Raw genomic sequence first — 18794 nt, 5'->3', positions numbered from 1 at the left:
TTCTTCCCCGATTGCTCCGTTTGGCCGGGCGGCCAGCTCTAGGATGAGTATTGCTGGTTCCAAACTTCTTCCATTAAGAATGACGGAGGCCACTGTGTTCTTGGGGACCTTCAATGCTGCAGAAATGTTTTGGTACCCTTCCCTAGATCTGTACCTCAACACAATCCTGTCTCGGAGCTCTACAGACAAGTCCTTCGACCTCATGGCTTGTGGGACCTTATAGACAGGTGCGTGCCTTTCCAAATCATGTCCAATCAATTGAATTTACCACAGGTAGACTCCAATCAAGTTGTAGAAACATCTTAAGGATGATCAATGGAAACAGGATGCACCTGAGCTCAATTTCAAGTCTCATAGCAAAGGGTCTAAATACTTATGTAAAAATGTATAAAATCCTGTTTTCACTTTGTCATTATGGGGTATTATGTGTAGGTTGACAACAAAAATTATATTTAATCAATTTTAGAATATGGCTGTAACGTAATAACATGTGGAAAAAGGTCAAGGGGTCTGAATGCACTGTAGTGCACTACATAGGAGTGAAGACAAGGGGTCTGAATGCACTGTAGTGCACTACATAGGAGCGAAGACAAGGGGTCTGAATGCACTGTAGTGCACTACATAGGAGCGAAGACAAGGGGTCTGAATGCACTGTAGTGCACTACATAGGAGTGAAGTCAAGGGGTCTGAATGCACTGTAGTGCACTACATAGGAGTGAAGTCAAGGGGTCTGAATGCACTGTAGTGCACTACATAGGAGTGAAGACAAGGGGTCTGAATGCACTGTAATGCACTACATAGGAGCGAAGACAAGGGGTCTGAATGCACTGTAGTGCACTACATAGGAGCGAAGACAAGGGGTCTGAATGCACTGTAGTGCACTACATAGGAGTGAAGTCAAGGGGTCTGAATGCACTGTAGTGCACTACATAGGAGTGAAGTCAAGGGGTCTGAATGCACTGTAATGCACTACATAGGAGTGAAGTCAAGGGGTCTGAATGCACTGTAATGCACTACATAGGAGTGAAGACAAGGGGTCTGAATGCACTGTAATGCACTACATAGGAGTGAAGACAAGGGGTCTGAATGCACTGTAGTGCACTACATAGGAGTGAAGACAAGGGGTCTGAATGCACTGTAGTGCACTACATAGGAGTGAAGACAAGGGGTCTGAATGCACTGTAGTGCACTACATAGGAGTGAAGTCAAGGGGTCTGAATGCACTGTAGTGCACTACATAGGAGTGAAGTCAAGGGGTCTGAATGCACTGTAGTGCACTACATAGGAGTGAAGTCAAGGGGTCTGAATGCACTGTAGTGCACTACATAGGAGTGAAGTCAAGGGGTCTGAATGCACTGTAGTGCACTACATAGGAGTGAAGACAAGGGGTCTGAATGCACTGTAGTGCACTACATAGGAGTGAAGTCAAGGGGTCTGAATGCACTGTAGTGCACTACATAGGAGTGAAGACAAGGGGTCTGAATGCACTGTAGTGCACTACATAGGAGTGAAGACAAGGGGTCTGAATGCACTGTAGTGCACTACATAGGAGTACCATTTGGGCCCCAGTCCCAGTCATCCTGTTTGATCAGGCTGTTGTTGGTAAAGTAAAGTGAAAACATTGTTTCAGCCGACTGGTCTAAAACAGAACAACATTCTGTTCCATCATTGTTCCACAGGGTTGTTTTCCACTACAGGTGAAACTGCACCTGTATCCTTCCTCTGACACGTCATCATGTTACATACACACACACACACACAGACACAGAGGGGGGGATCCACCCGCCGGTGGCGCGCGACGGAGGGGTAGTTTATCCACCACTGTCTCATAACTTAAATGCATTTAATAAATAAAGATCTTTAGGGTTACGGTATATTTTGGAGTGTTATACATTTTCATGTAGACAGACATTTCCAGACAGCCAGCCAGACAGACAGACAGACAGACAGACAGACAGACAGACAGACAGACAGACAGACAGACAGACAGACAGACAGACAGACAGACAGACAGACAGACAGACAGACAGACAGACAGACAGACAGACAGACAGACAGACAGACAGACAGACAGACAGACAGACAGACAGACAGATGGTAGGTAGTTTATCCACCACAGTCACAGTATTGAGTGGAGACAGACAATAGTGCTGATATTGAATCTGGGCCAAGACTAAGGTAAACCACTCAGCACCATAACAGCTGCTGACCAGTCCAGTGGTGTGTGTGTGTGTGTGTGTGTGTGTGTGCGTGTGTGTGTGTCTGCTAGTGTGACATTCAATGATAGACCATACACATACAGTACCAGTCAACAGTTTGGACACACCTACTCATTCAAGGGTTTTTCTTTATTTTTGAACTATTTTCTACATTGTAGAATAATAGTGAAGACATCAAAACTATGAAACCCCAAAAAGTGTTAAACAAGTCAAACTGTATTTTATACGTTAGATTGTTGAAAGTATCCCCCCGACACTCACACACTCCGAGGTATTAGCATACAGCTGCTGTAGTTAACTAGAGAGGGACATCTCCATGGGAGAAAGTCTTTGTTCCAACTCTCTCTGAGACATTCCTCACATTACTCCCACTGCCGCGTGTGTCTGTGTGTCTCCCACTTCAACAGTTCCCACTGCATAATGAGTTGGCATGACTCTGGGTTAACAACAATGTCCCGACCAGTTAAAAGCCCTACAACGTTATTATATGGTACAAATTCATTAATTCAATTAATGGTTACTATTTTTCAATTAAATAACCACATTTTAGAAGTAGACAACGTTTGTGTGTGTGGGTGTGTGGTATGTCTGTGTGTGTGTGGGTGTGTGCGTGCGTGGTATGTCGTGTGTGTGTGTGTGTGTGTGTGTGGGTGTGTGCGTGTGTGGTATGTCTGTGTGTGTGTGTGTGGGTGTGTGCGTGCGTGGTATGTCTGTGTGTGTGTGTGTGGGTGTGTGTGTGCGTGGTATGTCTGTGTGTGTGTGGGTGTGTGCGTGCTATGTCTGTGTGTGTGTGTGTGGGTGTGTGCGTGCGTGCGTGGTATGTCTGTGTGTATGTGGGTGCGTGGCATGTCTGTGTGTGTGTCTGTGTGTGTCTGTCAGAACTCAGGAAGCCAGCATCAGCCAGGCGTACCCCGGATTCCCCCAGGCAGGAAAGACCCACCCTGAGACCCCCCAAATAAACACAGACACTTCCCTGCCCCCTGCCTAGCGCAGCACATGGGCAAAACAGTCTCATCTCTCCCTTTTCCATGGTGGTGTGTGGTTCTCTTATCACACACACACACACACACACACACACACACACACACACACACACACACACAAACACACGACACACACGACACACCGACACACACGACACACACGACACACACAGACACACAACAGACAGGGTCAGTGTTTTGATGTGAGTGTCAACACCTCTCTCCAGCTTCCTGCTCCCATACTGATAATAGATTACATTACATTCTCACGTGTGTGTGTGTGTGTGTGTGTGTGTGTGTGTGTGTGTGTGTGTGTGTGTGTGTGTGTGTGTGTGTGTGTGTGTGGCGCCTGCGTGTGTGTATGTTTGTTTGTCCAGGTCTCTTCAGACTTCTTAAACTGTGTTTGCCTGCTGAGCTAAACCCTAGGCATTATCTCTGGGAGCTAACACAAGTCTCGCCCCCCCGTCTCTCCTATAACCACCGTCTCTCCTATAACCACCGTCTCTCCTATAACCACCGTCTCTCCTATAACCACCGTCTCTCCTATAACCACCGTCTCTCCTATAACCACCGTCTCTCCTATAACCACCGTCTCTCCTATAACCACCGTCTCTCCTATAACCACCGTCTCTCCTATAACCACCGTCTCTCCTATAACCTCCGTCTCTCCTATAACCACCGTCTCTCCTATAACCACCGTCTCTCCTATAACCCGCCCCACCCGTCTCTCCTATAACCACCGTCTCTCCTATAACCACCGTCTCTCCTATAACCACCGTCTCTCCTATAACCACCGTCTCTCCTATAACCACCGTCTCTCCTATAACCACCGTCTCTCCTATAACCACCGTCTCTCCTATAACCACCGTCTCTCCTATAACCACCGTCTCTCCTATAACCACCGTCTCTCCTATAACCACCGTCTCTCCTATAACCACCGTCTCTCCTATAACCACCGTCTCTCCTATAACCACCGTCTCTCCTATAACCACCGTCTCTCCTATAACCACCGTCTCTCCTATAACCACCGTCTCTCCTATAACCACCGTCTCTCCTATAACCTCTGTCTCTCCTATAACCACCGTCTCTCCTATAACCTCTGTCTCTCCTATAACCACTGTCTCTCCTATAACCTCTGTCTCTCCTATAACCTCTGTCTCTCCTATAACCTCTGTCTCTCCTACAACCTCTGTCTCTCCTACAACCTCTGTCTCTCCTACAACCTCTGTCTCTCCTACAACCTCTGTCTCTCCTACAACCTCTGTCTCTCCTATAACCTCTGTCTCTCCTATAACCTCTGTCTCTCCTATAACCACTGTCTCTCCTATAACCTCTGTCTCTCCTATAACCTCTGTCTCTCCTACAACCTCTGTCTCTCCTATAACCACTGTCTCTCCTATAACCTCTGTCTCTCCTATAACCTCTGTCTCTCCTATAACCACTGTCTCTGTCTCTCCTATAACCTCTGTCTCTCCTATAACCTCTGTCTCTCCTATAACCTCTGTCTCTCCTATAACCTCTGTCTCTCCTACAACCTGTCTCTCCTATAACCTCTGTCTCTCCTATAACCTCTGTCTCTCCTATAACCACCGTCTCTCCTATAACCACCGTCTCTCCTATAACCACCGTCTCTCCTATAACCACCGTCTCTCCTATAACCACCGTCTCTCCTATAACCACCGTCTCTCCTATAACCACCGTCTCTCCTATAACCACTGTCTCTGTCTCTCCTATAACCTCCGTCTCTCCTATAACCTCCGTCTCTCCTACAACCTCTGTCTCTCCTACAACCTCTGTCTCTCCTACAACCTCTGTCTCTCCTACAACCTCTGTCTCTCCTACAACCTCTGTCTCTCCTACAACCTCTGTCTCTCCTACAACCTCTGTCTCTCCTACAACCTCTGTCTCTCCTACAACCTCTGTCTCTCCTACAACCTCTGTCTCTCCTACAACCTCTGTCTCTCCTATAACCTCTGTCTCTCCTATAACCTCTGTCTCTCCTATAACCTCTGTCTCTCCTACAACCTCTGTCTCTCCTACAACCTCTGTCTCTCCTACAACCTCTGTCTCTCCTATAACCTCTGTCTGTCCTATAACCTCTGTCTCTCCTATAACCTCTGTCTCTCCTATAACCACTGTCTCTCCTATAACCACTGTCTCTCCTATAACCTCTGTCTCTCCTACAACCTCTGTCTCTCCTACAACCTCTGTCTCTCCTATAACCTCTGTCTCTCCTATAACCTCTGTCTCTCCTATAACCTCTGTCTCTCCTATAACCACTGTCTCTCCTATAACCTCTGTCTCTCCTATAACCTCTGTCTCTCCTATAACCTCTGTCTCTCCTATAACCTCTGATTTGACAGTTCTTTCTCCTCAATCAGCAACCATGTATTTGTGTGTGAGTGTCCCAGTGTGTATGTCCGTGTGTGTGTCCGTGTGTCCCTGTGTGTGTTTGTATCCCTATGTGTGTGTGTGTGTATCCCTATGTGTGTATGTCGGTGTGTTTGTCAGCAGTCCAGTCTTTCTCTCCAGCTGTGTGTTCTCGTCAGCCCTGTGAGCTCTTAAACCCTCCAGAAGAAAACCAGCTCGTGTGTGTGTGTCTCTGTGTGTCTCTGTGTGTGTGTGTGTGTGTCTGTGCGTGTGTCTCTCTGTGTGTGCGTGTGTCTCTGTGTGTGTGTCTCTGTGTGTGTGTGTGTCTCTGTGCGTGTGTCTCTCTGTGTGTGCGTGTGTCTCTGTGTGCGTGTCTCTGTGTGTGTGTCTGAGTGCGTGTCTCTGTGTGTGTGTCTGAGTGCGTGTCTCTGTGTGTGTGTCTGAGTGCGTGTCTCTGTGTGTGTGTCTGAGTGCGTGTCTCTGTGTGTGTGTCTGAGTGCGTCTCTGTGTGTGTGTCTGAGTGCGTGTCTCTGTGTGTGTGTGTCTGAGTGCGTGTCTCTGTGCGTGTTCGTGTGCGTGTTCGTGTGCGTGTTCGTGGTGCATGTCTGTATCTGTGTGTGTGTGTGTGTGTGTGTGTGTGTGTGTGTGTGTGTGTGTGGTGTGTGTGTGTGTGTGTGTGTGTGTGTGTGTGTGTGTGTGTGTGTGTGTGTGTGTGTGTGTGTGTCTCTGTGTGTGTGTGTCATTGTTAAGACCCCACAGAGCAAACTACACATTGTCTCATACAGGGGAGAGAGAGAGAGGAGAGAGAGAGAGAGAGAAAATGGTGAGAAGAGAGAAGGGGGAGGAAGGTTAGGAGGAAAGCCAGAATTTGAGTTTTACAACACAGGAAACTACATTAATTGAACAATAACGAGACAGAGAGAGAGAGACACAGAGAGAGAGAGAGAGAGAGAGAGAGAGAGAGAGAGAGAGAGAGAGAGAGAGAGAGAGAGAGAGAGAGAGAGAGAGAGAGAGAGAGAGCAGAGAGAGAAAAGGAGAGAGAGAAAAGGAGAAACATTTTATAACAATCAACCACTATAACAACCAAGTAGCTAAAGTCTCCTGGTGACGTCACAACTACCTCTGAGGCAACATATTATCAAGGTTACCTCTGCCAGGGTGTGTCTGTGTGTTTACTCTCCTAAACATCACACACATACCTCTTCACTTCCCACGAGAAAGAGAGAGAGAGTTCCCAGGGTGTGTGTGTGTTTAGGTATTTCCTTACTCAGCAGTCCAAAAGTAGCCTATAGGGGTGGGGCGGGACACACACCTGAGAGCAGACATAGGAATGTCCACACACACACACACACACACACACACACACACACACACACACACACACACACACACACACACACACACAGGTAAACACAGTGCTTTCCTCTCTCTGTTCTGCCAGGTCGCTTATGACCCACTGCGAATTTAGACGTCCATCCAGGTAAGCAGGACATCAGCAGATGACTGCAAAACCGGACACTAGGGGGCGACGATGAGCTCTATTAGCATCAAGTAGGCTTGGGTTTTGATAAGGTGTTGTGGAAATGGATGGCGGATAGTGATGGGGGATGAAACAGATACAGTTACATATTGCAATATTATTTTTGGAGGATATTATATCGATACTTTACATTTTTTGTTAGGTAGCGTTGGCTAAAACTAGTCAGCTGTACCTGCACCAAAACTTCAGTTTTTCATCCTATATCTTGTTCTCCATCTTATTATTCCATTGTGAGCCAACATGTTTTCAGCACTTATTTCCATGACTGATCAAAACTTGTTTTCTCATGTCTCTCTCTTGTCTCTCTGCAGCAGCCATACAGTGAGGGAAAAAAGTATTTGATCCCCTGCTGATTTTGTACATTTGCCCACTGACAAAGAAATTATCAGTCTATAATTTTAATGGTAGGTTTACTTGAACAGTGAGAGACAGAATAACAACCAAAAAATCCAGAAAAACCCATGTCAAAAATGTTATAAATTGATTTGCATTTTAATGAGGGAAATAAGTATTTGACCCCCTCTCAATCAGAAAGATTTCTGTCTCCCAGGTGTCTTTTATACAGGTAACGAGCTGAGATTAGGAGCGCACTCTTAAAGGGAGCGCTCCTAATCTCAGTTTGTTACCTGTATAAAAGATACCTGTCCACAGAAGCAATCAATCAATCAGATTCAAAACTATCCACCATGGCCAAGACCAAAGAGCTCTCCAAGGATGTCAGAGACAAGATTGTAGACCTACACAAGGCTGGAATGGGCTACAAGACCATCGCCAAGCAGCTTGGTGAGAAGGTGACAACAGTTGGTGCGATTGTTCGTAAATGGAAGAAACACAGAAGAGCTGTCAATATCCCTCGGCCTGGGGCTCCATGCAAGATCTCACCTCGTGGAGTTGCAATGATCATGAGAACGGTGAGGAATCAGCCCAGAACTACACGGGAGGATCTTGTCAATGATCTCAAGGCAGCTGGGGCCATAGTCACCAAGAAAACAATTGGTGACACACTACGCCGTGAAGGACTAAAATCCTGCAGTGCCAACAAGGTCCCCCTGCTCAAGAAAGCACATATACATGCCCGTCTGAAGTTTGCCAATGAACATCTGAATGATTCAGAGGACAACTGGGTGAAAGTGTTGTGGTCAGATGAGACCAAAATGGAGCTCTTTGGCATCAACTCAACTCGCCGTGTTTGGAGGAGGAGGAATGCTGCCTATGACCCCAAGAACACCATCCCCACCATCAAACATTTTTTATTTATTTTTATTTCACCTTTATTTAACCAGGTAGGCAAGTTGAGAACAAGTTCTCATTTACAATTGCGACCTGGCCAAGATAAAGCAAAGCAGTTCGACAACATACAAAAACACAGAGTTACACATGGAGTAAAACAACATACAATCAATGATGCAGTAGAAAAAAAAACAAAAAAATAAAAAATAAAAAATAAATAAATAAGACTATATACAATGTGAGCAAATGATGTGAGATAAGGGAGGTAAAGGCAAAAAAATGCCATGGTGGCAAAGTAAATAAAGTATAGCAAGAAAAACACTGGAATGGTAGATTTGTAGTTTGAAGAAAGTTCAGAGATAAAATATAAATAATATGGTGCAAAGGAGCAAAATAAATAAAATAAATAAATACAGTAGGGGAAGAGGTAGTAGTTTGGGCTAAATTATAGATGGGCTATGTACAGGTGCAGTGATCTGTGAGCTGCTCTGACAGCTGGTGCTTAAAGCTAGTGAGGGAGATAAGTGTTTCCAGTTTCAGAGATTTTTGTAGTTCGTTCCAGTCATTGGCAGCAGAGAACTGGAAGGAGAGACGACCAAAGGAGGAGTTGGCTTTAGGGGTGACCAGAGAGATATACCTGCTGGAGCGCGTGCCACAGGTGGGTGCTGCTATGGTGACCAGTGAGCGGAGATAAGGGGGGACTTTACCTAGCAGGGTCTTGTAGATGACCTGGAGCCAATGTGTTTGGCGACGATTATGAAGCGAAGGCCAGCCAACGAGAGTGTACAGGTCGCAGTGGTGGGTAGTATATGGGGCTTTGGTGACAAAACGGATGGCACTGTGATAGACTGCATCCAGCTTGTTGAGTAGGGTATTGGAAGCTATTTTGTAAATGACATCGCCGAAGTCGAGGATTGGTAGGATGGTCAGTTTTACGAGGGTATGTTTGGCAGCATGAGTGAAGGATGCTTTGTTGCGAAATAGGAAGCCAATTCGAGATTTCACTTTGGATTGGAGATGATTGATGTGAGTCTGGAAGGAGAGTTTACAGTCTAACCAGACACCTAGGTATTTGTAGTTGTCCACAAATTCTAAGTCAGAACCGTCCAGAGAAGTGATGCTGGACAGGCGGGCAGGTGCAGGCAGCGATCGGTTGAAGAGCATGCATTTAGTTTTACTTGTGTTTAGGAGCAGTTGGAGACCACGGAAGGAGAGTTGAATGGCATTGAAGCTCGTCTGGAGGGTTGTTAACACAGTGTCCAAAGAAGGGCCAGAAGTGTACAGAATGGTGTCGTCTGCGTAGAGGTGGATCAGAGATTCACCAGCAGCAAGAGCGACATCATTTATGTATACAGAGAAAAGAGTTGGCCCAAGAATTGAACCCTGTGGTACCCCCATAGAGACTGCCAGAGGTCCAGACAGTAGGCCCTCCGATTTGACACACTGAACTCTGTCAGAGAAGTAGTTGGTGAACCAGGCGACGCAATCGTTTGAGAAACCAAGGCTACTGAGTCTGCCGATGAGGATGTGGTGATTAACAGAGTTAAAAGCTTTGGCCAGGTCAATGAATACGGCAGCACAGTATTGTTTCTTATCGATGGCGGTTACGATGTCGTTTAGGACCTTGAGCGTGGCTGAGGTGCACCCATGACCAGCTCTGAAACCAGATTGCATAGCGGAGAGGGTGCGGTGGGATTCGAAATGGTCGGTAATCTGTTTGTTGACTTGGCTTTCGAAGACCTTAGAAAGGCAGGGTAGGATGGATATAGGTCTGTAGCAATTTGGGTCAAGAGTGTCACCTCCTTTGAAGAGGGGGATGACAGCAGCTGCTTTCCAATCTATGGGAATCTCAGACGACACGAAAGAGAGGTTGAACAGGCTAGTAATAGGGGTTGCAATAATTTCGGCAGATAATTTTAGAAAGAAAGGGTCCAGATTGTCAAGCCCAGCTGATTTGTAGGGGTCCAGATTTTGCAGCTCTTTCAGAACATCAGCTGAATGGATTTGGGAGAAGGAGAAATGGGGGAGGCTTGGGCGAGTAGCTGTGGGGGGTGCAGTGCTGTTGAATGCAGTAGGGGTAGTTAGGTGGAAAGCATGGCCAGCCGTAGAAAAATGCTTATTGAAATTCTCCATTATAGTGGGCTTATCGGTGGTGACAGAGTTTCCTATCCTCAGTGCAGTGGGCAGTTGGGAGGAGGTGTTCTTATTCTCCATGGACTTTACAATGTCCCAGAACTTTTTAGAGTTGGAGTTGCACGAAGCGAATTTCTGTTTGAAAAAGCTAGCCTTGGCGTTTCTAACTGCCTGTGTGTATTGGTTTCTAACTTCCCTAAAAAGTTGCATATCGCGGGGGCAGTTTGATGCTAATGCAGAACGCCACAGGATATTTTTGTGTTGGTTAAGGGCAGTCAGGTCTGGGGAGAGCCAAGGGCTATATCTGTTCCTGGTTCTAAATTTCTTGAAAGGGGCATGCTTATTTAAGATGGAGAGGAAGGCATTTTAAAAAAATAACCAGGCATCCTCTACTGACGGGATGAGGAGGTAGAATGGAGGTAGAAACATTATGCTTTGGGGGTGTTTTTCTGCTAAGGGGACAGGACAACTTCACCGCATTAAAGGGACGATGGACGGGGCCATGTACCGTCAAATCTTGGGTGAGAACCTCCTTCCCTCAGCCAGGGCATTGAAAATGGGTCGTGGATGGGTATTCCAGCATGACAATGACACAAAACACACGGCAAAGGCAACAAAGGAGTGGCTCAAGAAGAAGCACATTAAGGTCCTGGAGTGGCCTAGCCAGTCTCCAGACCTTAATCCCATAGAAAATCTGTGGAGGGAGCTGAAGGTTCGAGTTGCCAAACGTCAGCCTCGAAAACTTAATGACTTGGAGAAGATCTGCAAAGAGGAGTGGGACAAAATCCCTCCTGAGATGTGTGCAAACCTGGTGGCCAACTACAAGAAACGTCTGACCTCTGATTGCCAACAAGGGTTTTGCCACCAAGTACTAAGTCATGTTTTGCAGAGGGGTCAAATACTTATTTCCCTCATTAAAATGCAAATAATTTTATTACATTTTTGACAATGCGTTTTTCGGCATTTTTTTGTTGTTATTCTGTCTCTCACTGTTCAAAAAACCTACCATTAAAATTATAGACTGATCATTTCTTTCTCAGTGGCAAACGTACAAAATCAGCAGCAGATCAAATACTTTTTTCCCTCACTGGAACATCAAATCTCAATAAAATTGTAGTATCGAATCACAACAAATACAGATGTAGGATCTTAGTTGGATCACTCTTTAGTTGCTGAGAATTTTCCTGCAACACAGGAAATGCTAACTTGTGGTATAGTCGAGCTACAAAAAGGCATTTCAAGTTTGTAATTTCCACTTTAAAACGTCAGACTTCATTTATATAATGAAAAATGTATCAACCCCTACCAAAAAATGTCCATTAATTATAATCCACATAATAATTCACATTTCCTGTTGCAGCAGGATTATTTTCCTGCTGTAGCAAACGGGCTCAAATTAAGATCCTACATAGAATCGTGAGAAATGCAATACATATCGTATCGCGATAATATTATATCGTAAGGTCCCTGGAAATTCCCAGCTCTAATGGCAGATAGGTATAGGCCGTGAGCTCCGTCTCCGAGGGTCTCGTGTTCCATCCATTTATTTACACCCTAATCCCAAACCTTAACCATTCAGAATGAATGCATCAACTAAACCTTTGACATCAGACGTTTATGAACAAACGTGTGATTCTGCAGTGATACCGTGAGAGCTTGTCGCTCTATTTACATATCAACACAGACTAGTGTCTGGTGTGTGTGTGTTTTTGATGGTTTTTAGTCTGATTCCAAATGGCATATGGTTTATAGGGCTCTGGTGAAAAGCAGTGCACTATATAGGGAATAGGGCTCTGGTGTAAAGTAATGCACTATACAGGGAATAGGGCTCTGGTCTACAGTAGTGTACTATATAGGGAACAGGGCTCTGGTCTAAAGTAGTACACTAGCTAGGGTATAGGTCTCTGGTCTAAAGTAGTGTACTATATAGGGAATAGGGTGCCATTTGGGATGTACATTTAAACTCAGACAATTAGCCACACTCATAGATTAGCCTTACAATTAGCCACACTAATAGATTAGCCTTACAGTTAGCCACACTCATAGATTAGCCTTACAATTAGCCACACTAATAGATTAGCCTTACAATTAGCCACACTAATAGATTAGCCTTACAGTTAGCCACTCTCCTAGATTAGCCTTACAGTTAGCCACACTCCTAGATTAGCCTTACAGTTAGCCACGCTCATAGATTAGCCTTACAGTTAGCCACGCTCATAGATTAGCCTTACAGTTAGCCACGCTCATAGATTAGCCTTACAATTAGCCACACTCATAGATTAGCCTTACAATTAGCCACACTCATAGATTAGCCTTACAGTTAGCCACACTCATAGATTAGCCTTACAGTTAGCCACACTCATAGATTAGCTTTACAGTTAGCCACACTCATAGATTAGCTTTACAATTAGCCACACTCATAGATTAGCTTTACAATTAGCCACACTCATAGATTAGTCTCTCCTTACAGGCTACAGGTAGAGACTCTCTCTACAGGCTACAGGTAGAGACTCTCTCTACAGGCAGCTACTCTCTCTACAGGCTACAGGTAGCTACTCTCGCTACAGGCAGCTACTCTCTCTACAGGCTACAGGCAGCTACTCTCTCTACAGGCTACAGGCAGCTACTCTCTCTACAGGCTACAGGCAGCTACGCTCTCTACAGGCTACAGGCAGCTACTCTCTCTACAGGCTACAGGTAGCTACTCTCTCTACAGGCTACTGGTAGCTACTCTCTCTACAGGCTACAGGTAGCTACTCTCTCTCCAGGCTACAGGTAGCTACTCTCTCTACAGGCTACAGGTAGCTACTCTCTCTACAGGCTACAGGTAGCTACTCTCTCTCCAGGCTACAGGTAGCTACTCTCTCTCCAGGCTACAGGTAGTTACTCTCTACAGGCTACTGGTAGCTACTCTCTCTACAGGCTACAGGTAGCTACTCTCTCTACAGGTAGCTACTCTCTCTACAGGCTACAGGTAGAGACTCTCTCTACAGGCAGATACTCTCTCTACAGGCTACTCTCTCTACAGGCTACAGGTAGCTACTCTCTCTACAGGCAGCTATTCTCTCTACAGGCAGCTACTCTCTCTACAGGCTACAGGCAGCTACTCTCGCTACAGGTAGCTATTCTCTCTACAGGCAGCTACTCTCTCTACAGGCTACAGGCAGCTACTCTCGCTACAGGTAGCTACTCTCTCTACAGGCTACAGGCAGCTACTCTCTCTACAGGCTACAGGCAGCTACTCTCTCTCCAGGCTACAGGTAGCTACTCTCTCTCCAGGCTACAGGTAGCTACTCTCTCTCCAGGCTACAGGTAGTTACTCTCTTTACAGGCTACAGGTAGCTACTCTCTCTCCAGGCTACAGGCAGCTACTCTCTCTACAGGCTACAGGCAGCTACTCTCTCTACAGGCTACAGGCAGCTACTCTCTCTATAGGCTACAGGTAGCTACTCTCTCTCCAGGCTACAGGTAGTTACTCTCTACAGGCTACAGGTAGCTACTCTCTCTACAGGTAGCTACTCTCTCTACAGGCTACAGGTACAGACTCTCTCTACAGGCAGATACTCTCTCTACAGGCTACTCTCTCTACAGGCTACAGGCAGCTACTCTCACTACAGGTAGCTATTCTCTCTACAGGCAGCTACTCTCTCTACAGGCTACAGGCAGCTACTCTCTCTACAGGCTACAGGCAGCTACTCTCTCTACAGGGTACAGGCAGCTACTCTCTCTATAGGCTACAGGTAGCTACTCTCTCTCCAGGCTACAGGTAGCTACTCTCTCTCCAGGCTACAGGTAGTTACTCTCTCTACAGGCTACAGGTAGCTACTCTCTCTCCAGGCTACAGGTAGCTACTCTCTCTCAAGGTTACAGGCAGCTACTCTCTCTACAGGCTACAGGCAGCTACTCTCTCTATAGGCTACAGGTAGCTACTCTCTCTATAGGCTACAGGTAGCTACTCTCTACAGGCTACTGGTAGCTACTCTCTCTCCAGGCTACAGGTAGCTACTCTCTCTCCAGGCTACAGGTAGCTACTCTCTCTCCAGGCTACAGGTAGCTACTCTCTCTCCAGGCTACAGGTAGTTACTCTCTACAGGCTACAGGTAGCTATTCTCTCTACAGGCTACAGGTAGCTACTCTCTCTACAGGTAGCTTCTCTTTACAGGCTACAGGTAGCTACTCTCTCCAACAATGAGTGGAGATGTACACTGAGTATACAAAACATTAAGAACACCTGCTCTTTAGGACTGACCAGGTGAATCCAGGTGAAAGCTATGATCCCTTATTGATGTCACTTGTTAAATCCACTTCAATCAGTGTAGGTGAAGGGGAGTAGACAGGTTAAAGAAGGATTTTTAAGCCTTGATACAATTGAGACATGGATTGTGTATGTGTGTCATTCAGAGGGTGAATGGGCAAGGCAAAATCAAAGTGCCTTTGAACAGGGTGTGGTAGTAGGTGCCAGGCGCACCGGTTTGTGTCAAGAACTGCAAGGCGGCTGGGTTTTTCACGCTCAACAGTTTCCTGTGTGTATCAAGAATGATCCACCACCCAAAGGACATCCAGCCAACTTGACACAACTGTGGGAAGCATTGGAGTCAACATGGACCAGAATCCCTGTGGAACACTTTCGACACCTTGTGGAGTCCATGCCCCGACGAACTGAGGGCAAAAAGGGGTGATGCAACTCAATATTAGGAAGGTGTGCTTAATGTTTTGTACACTGTGTATAGTATCCTCTATAAGGACATAGTTCAGCTCTATGATGACATTATATAGTATCCTCTATAAGGACATAGTTCTACCAGTCTGTCGTAGATCAGCTCTATGATGACATTATATAGTATCCTCTATAAGGACATAGTTCTACCAGTCTGTCGTAGATCAGCTCTATGATGACATTATATAGTATCCTCTATAAGGACATAGTTCTACCAGTCTGTTGTAGATCAGCTCTATGATGACATTATATAGTATCCTCTATAAGGACATAGTTCTACCAGTCTGTTGTAGATCAGCTCTATGATGACATTATATAGTATCCTCTATAAAGACATAGTTCTACCAGTCTGTTGTAGATCAGCTCTATGATGACATTATATAGTATCCTCTATAAGGACATAGTTCTACCAGTCTGTTGTAGATCAGCTCTATGATGACATTATATAGTATCCTCTATAAGGACATAGTTCTACCAGTCTGTTGTAGATCAGCTCTATGATGACATTATATAGTATCCTCTATAAGGACATAGTTCTACCAGTCTGTTGTAGATCAGCTCTATGATGACATTATATAGTATCCTCTATAAGGACATAGTTCTACCAGTCTGTTGTAGATCAGCTCTATGATGACATTATATAGTATCCTCTATAAAGACATAGTTCTACCAGTCTGTTGTAGATCAGCTCTATGATGACATTATATAGTATCCTCTATAAGGACATAGTTCTACCAGTCTGCTGTAGTTCAGCTCTATGATGACATTATTTTGTATCTTCTGTATGTCCTTTTAAAAAAAACATGATAATGACTATTCTTTCTGATTCCCTTTGTTTTCTGACACAAGCAAGGAGAGAAAAAAAGGGGAGAGAGAAAGAGAGCTCTTCTCCGTTTTCATTCCTTCTCCTTCGTCCTCTGATCTGCCGTCCGGGAGTAATCTTCATCGGCTCCGGCTCCAGTTTAACTTTACAGGTTTACGTCTGACTGTCTCGCGCTGTGGTCAGAGCGCGGAGGCAATGAAAGTGAGCCGGCGTAACTAATCGTGGTGAAGGGGTATTTCAGGGAGAGGAGGGTTTGGGGTTACCCCTGGGAACATACACCGTCAAGCCTTCTGTTGAATGCAGATGCATTGGTAGCCTCACTAAAACTGTAGCATACACTATGTTGTTCTAACTACATTTTGGTTAGAGTCATTCAGAGCAATTTAAAGTTCTACATTTTACATTTACATTTTAGTCATTTAGCAGACGCTCTTACCGAGAGCAACTTACAGTAGTGAATGCATACATTTAATTTCATGCATTTAAAAAAATAAATACATTCGTACTGGTCCCCCGTGGGAATCGAACCCACAACCCCGGCGTCGCAAACACCATGCTGGCGTTGCAAACACCATGCTCGACCAACTGAGCCACAGGGAAGTTCTCACAGGGAAGTTCTCACCCTAATGTAGCTATGGGTAGACTAGGACAAACACAGATCACAGTCATACTGTAGTAAGTTAAACTTTCCTCAATACAGTAGCTATGGGTAGACTAGGACAAACACATATCACAGTCATAGTGTAGTAAGTTAAACTTTCCTCAATACAGTAGCTATGGGTAGACTAGGACAAACACATATCACAGTCATACTGTAGTAAGTTAAACTTTCCTCAATACAGTAGCTATGGGTAGACTAGGACAAACACATATCACAGTCATAGTGTAGTAAGTTCAACTTTCCTCAATACAGTAGCTATGGGTAGACTAGGACAAACACATATCACAGTCATAGTGTAGTAAGTTCAACTTTCCTCAATACAGTAGCTATGGGTAGACTAGGACAAACACATATCACAGTCATACTGTAGTAAGTTCAACTTTCCTCAATACAGTAGCTATGGGTAGACTAGGACAAACACATATCACAGTCATACTGTAGTAAGTTCAACTTTCCTCAATACAGTAGCTATGGGTAGACTAGGACAAACACATATCACAGTCATAGTGTAGTAAGTTAAACTTTCCTCAATACAGTAGCTATGGGTAGACTAGGACAAACACATATCACAGTCATACTGTAGTAAGTTAAACTTTCCTCAATACAGTAGCTATGGGTAGACTAGGACAAACACATATCACAGTCATAGTGTAGTAAGTTCAACTTTCCTCAATACAGTAGCTATGGGTAGACTAGGACAAACACATATCACAGTCATACTGTAGTAAGTTCAACTTTCCTCAATACAGTAGCTATGGGTAGACTAGGACAAACACATATCACAGTAAATCAAACTTTCCTGAATAAAGCTGTTATCAGTAAAGTAGTAAGAAAAGTGTTGTTATTGTAAAACTTCCCTCTGCTTGAGTTGAGGCTCCGTTACTTACAGTTTATCCTAATTATCCCTGTAGCCTAGCAACCATGACACGTTCCGTTGCCCCTGATAGCATTTAGATTCTTTGGTAATCTAGTGCCACTAACTTGGGTGTTTATTTCTGTGGAATTATTCAAACTAGTTTTTCGTCCGTTTTCCTCTAAGAATATAACAGTATTTGTCCTATCACCTGTTGCATGTTTAGATGCATTGGTAACCTAATTTCACAAACTACTACAATAGCAATGTGTCCAATAGGCTGGCCTAGCAGTTCAGAGCGTTTTAATCGAAATGTTGCTGGTTCAAACCGCAGAGCCGACTAGGTGAAAGATGTGTCATTTTGTCCCTGAGCAAGGCACTTCATTCCTGTGAGTGTAAAGTTTTCCCATTACCTGCAGCATGTTTCTAGAGATCCATGTGTCCAGCAGTAGATCCAGCCTGGTGTGGTGGTATTTCTTGGTGGTTTTCACCGCTATGAACACATCTGCCGGACTGAGCTCCTCCACCGGTGTAGAATCACTAGCCTTCACCGCTCTGTGCTCCACCGCCCGTTTCCCCCGGCTCAACTCACTGAAGTACGCCGAAAAACCCTTGACCTGGGCCGCCTGACATTTGTCCCCGACCCGATCCTCGGCTGGAGCTTGGTTAACGGGTTTGTCATTATTATTCATGCTGTTTAAACTTTGCAGGGAGCGAGTCCCGAACTCTCTCCCGGTGGAACCTTCCTCCACGAGAGTCCCCCGGTGTTTGATAACGGCGACGAGAAGAACCATCATCACGAGGCAGGTGAACAAGGCTCCTCCAGCCGTGGAGAGGGCGCGTTTCCTCCAGACGCCTTTTGACATCTTGCTACAAGTTTACAAATCTAAAATAGATTGTTTATAATCCCATACAATGGTGAGCAGTGCAAGCATTGACAATAAAAGTGAACGCCTATTCCACTGCGACAAAACTCACAGAATAGGGAGACATCTGACTGTTCATCCTGGTTTGCTTCTCTCTCTCTCTCTCTCTCTCTCTCTCTCGTCTCTCTCTCTGTCTGTCTGTCTCTCTGTCTGTCTGTCTCCCTGTCTCCCTCTAGATGACTGGACCATTCTAACCCACGGTTAGTTCTAACCGAGCTACCAGAGGGAGAGAGCCACGCCTGCAGGCGGGACTAGTCTCCTCTCCAGCCACTAGCCGCTCTGAGCGCACTCTGTATGGGCGTGACCGAGGAGCAAGAGGCGGGCCGGGCACTTGGAAGA

At 45.3% G+C, this 18794-nt stretch overlaps 1 protein-coding gene across 1 annotated transcript in view; it reads right to left on the bottom strand.

Moving 5' to 3' along the window:
* LOC106594055 (beta-1,3-N-acetylglucosaminyltransferase lunatic fringe) overlaps positions 1-18569 on the bottom strand; it is a 33470-nt gene extending 14901 nt beyond the window's left edge. Inside the window, exon 1 of the mRNA XM_045710512.2 lies at positions 17943-18569. Coding sequence (XP_045566468.1) covers positions 17943-18395 — 453 coding nt within the window. The 5' untranslated portion in view covers positions 18396-18569. The remainder of the gene's footprint in view (positions 1-17942) is intronic.
* Positions 18570-18794: the final 225 nt, after the last annotated feature.

The sequence above is a fragment of the Salmo salar genome, chromosome 02 (assembly GCF_965601325.2).
Source record: "Salmo salar chromosome 02, fSalSal1, whole genome shotgun sequence".
NCBI lineage: Eukaryota > Metazoa > Chordata > Actinopteri > Salmoniformes > Salmonidae > Salmo > Salmo salar.
Note: the sequence above shows the minus strand (reverse complement) of the source record. Positions and strands in the feature narration are given on the sequence as shown.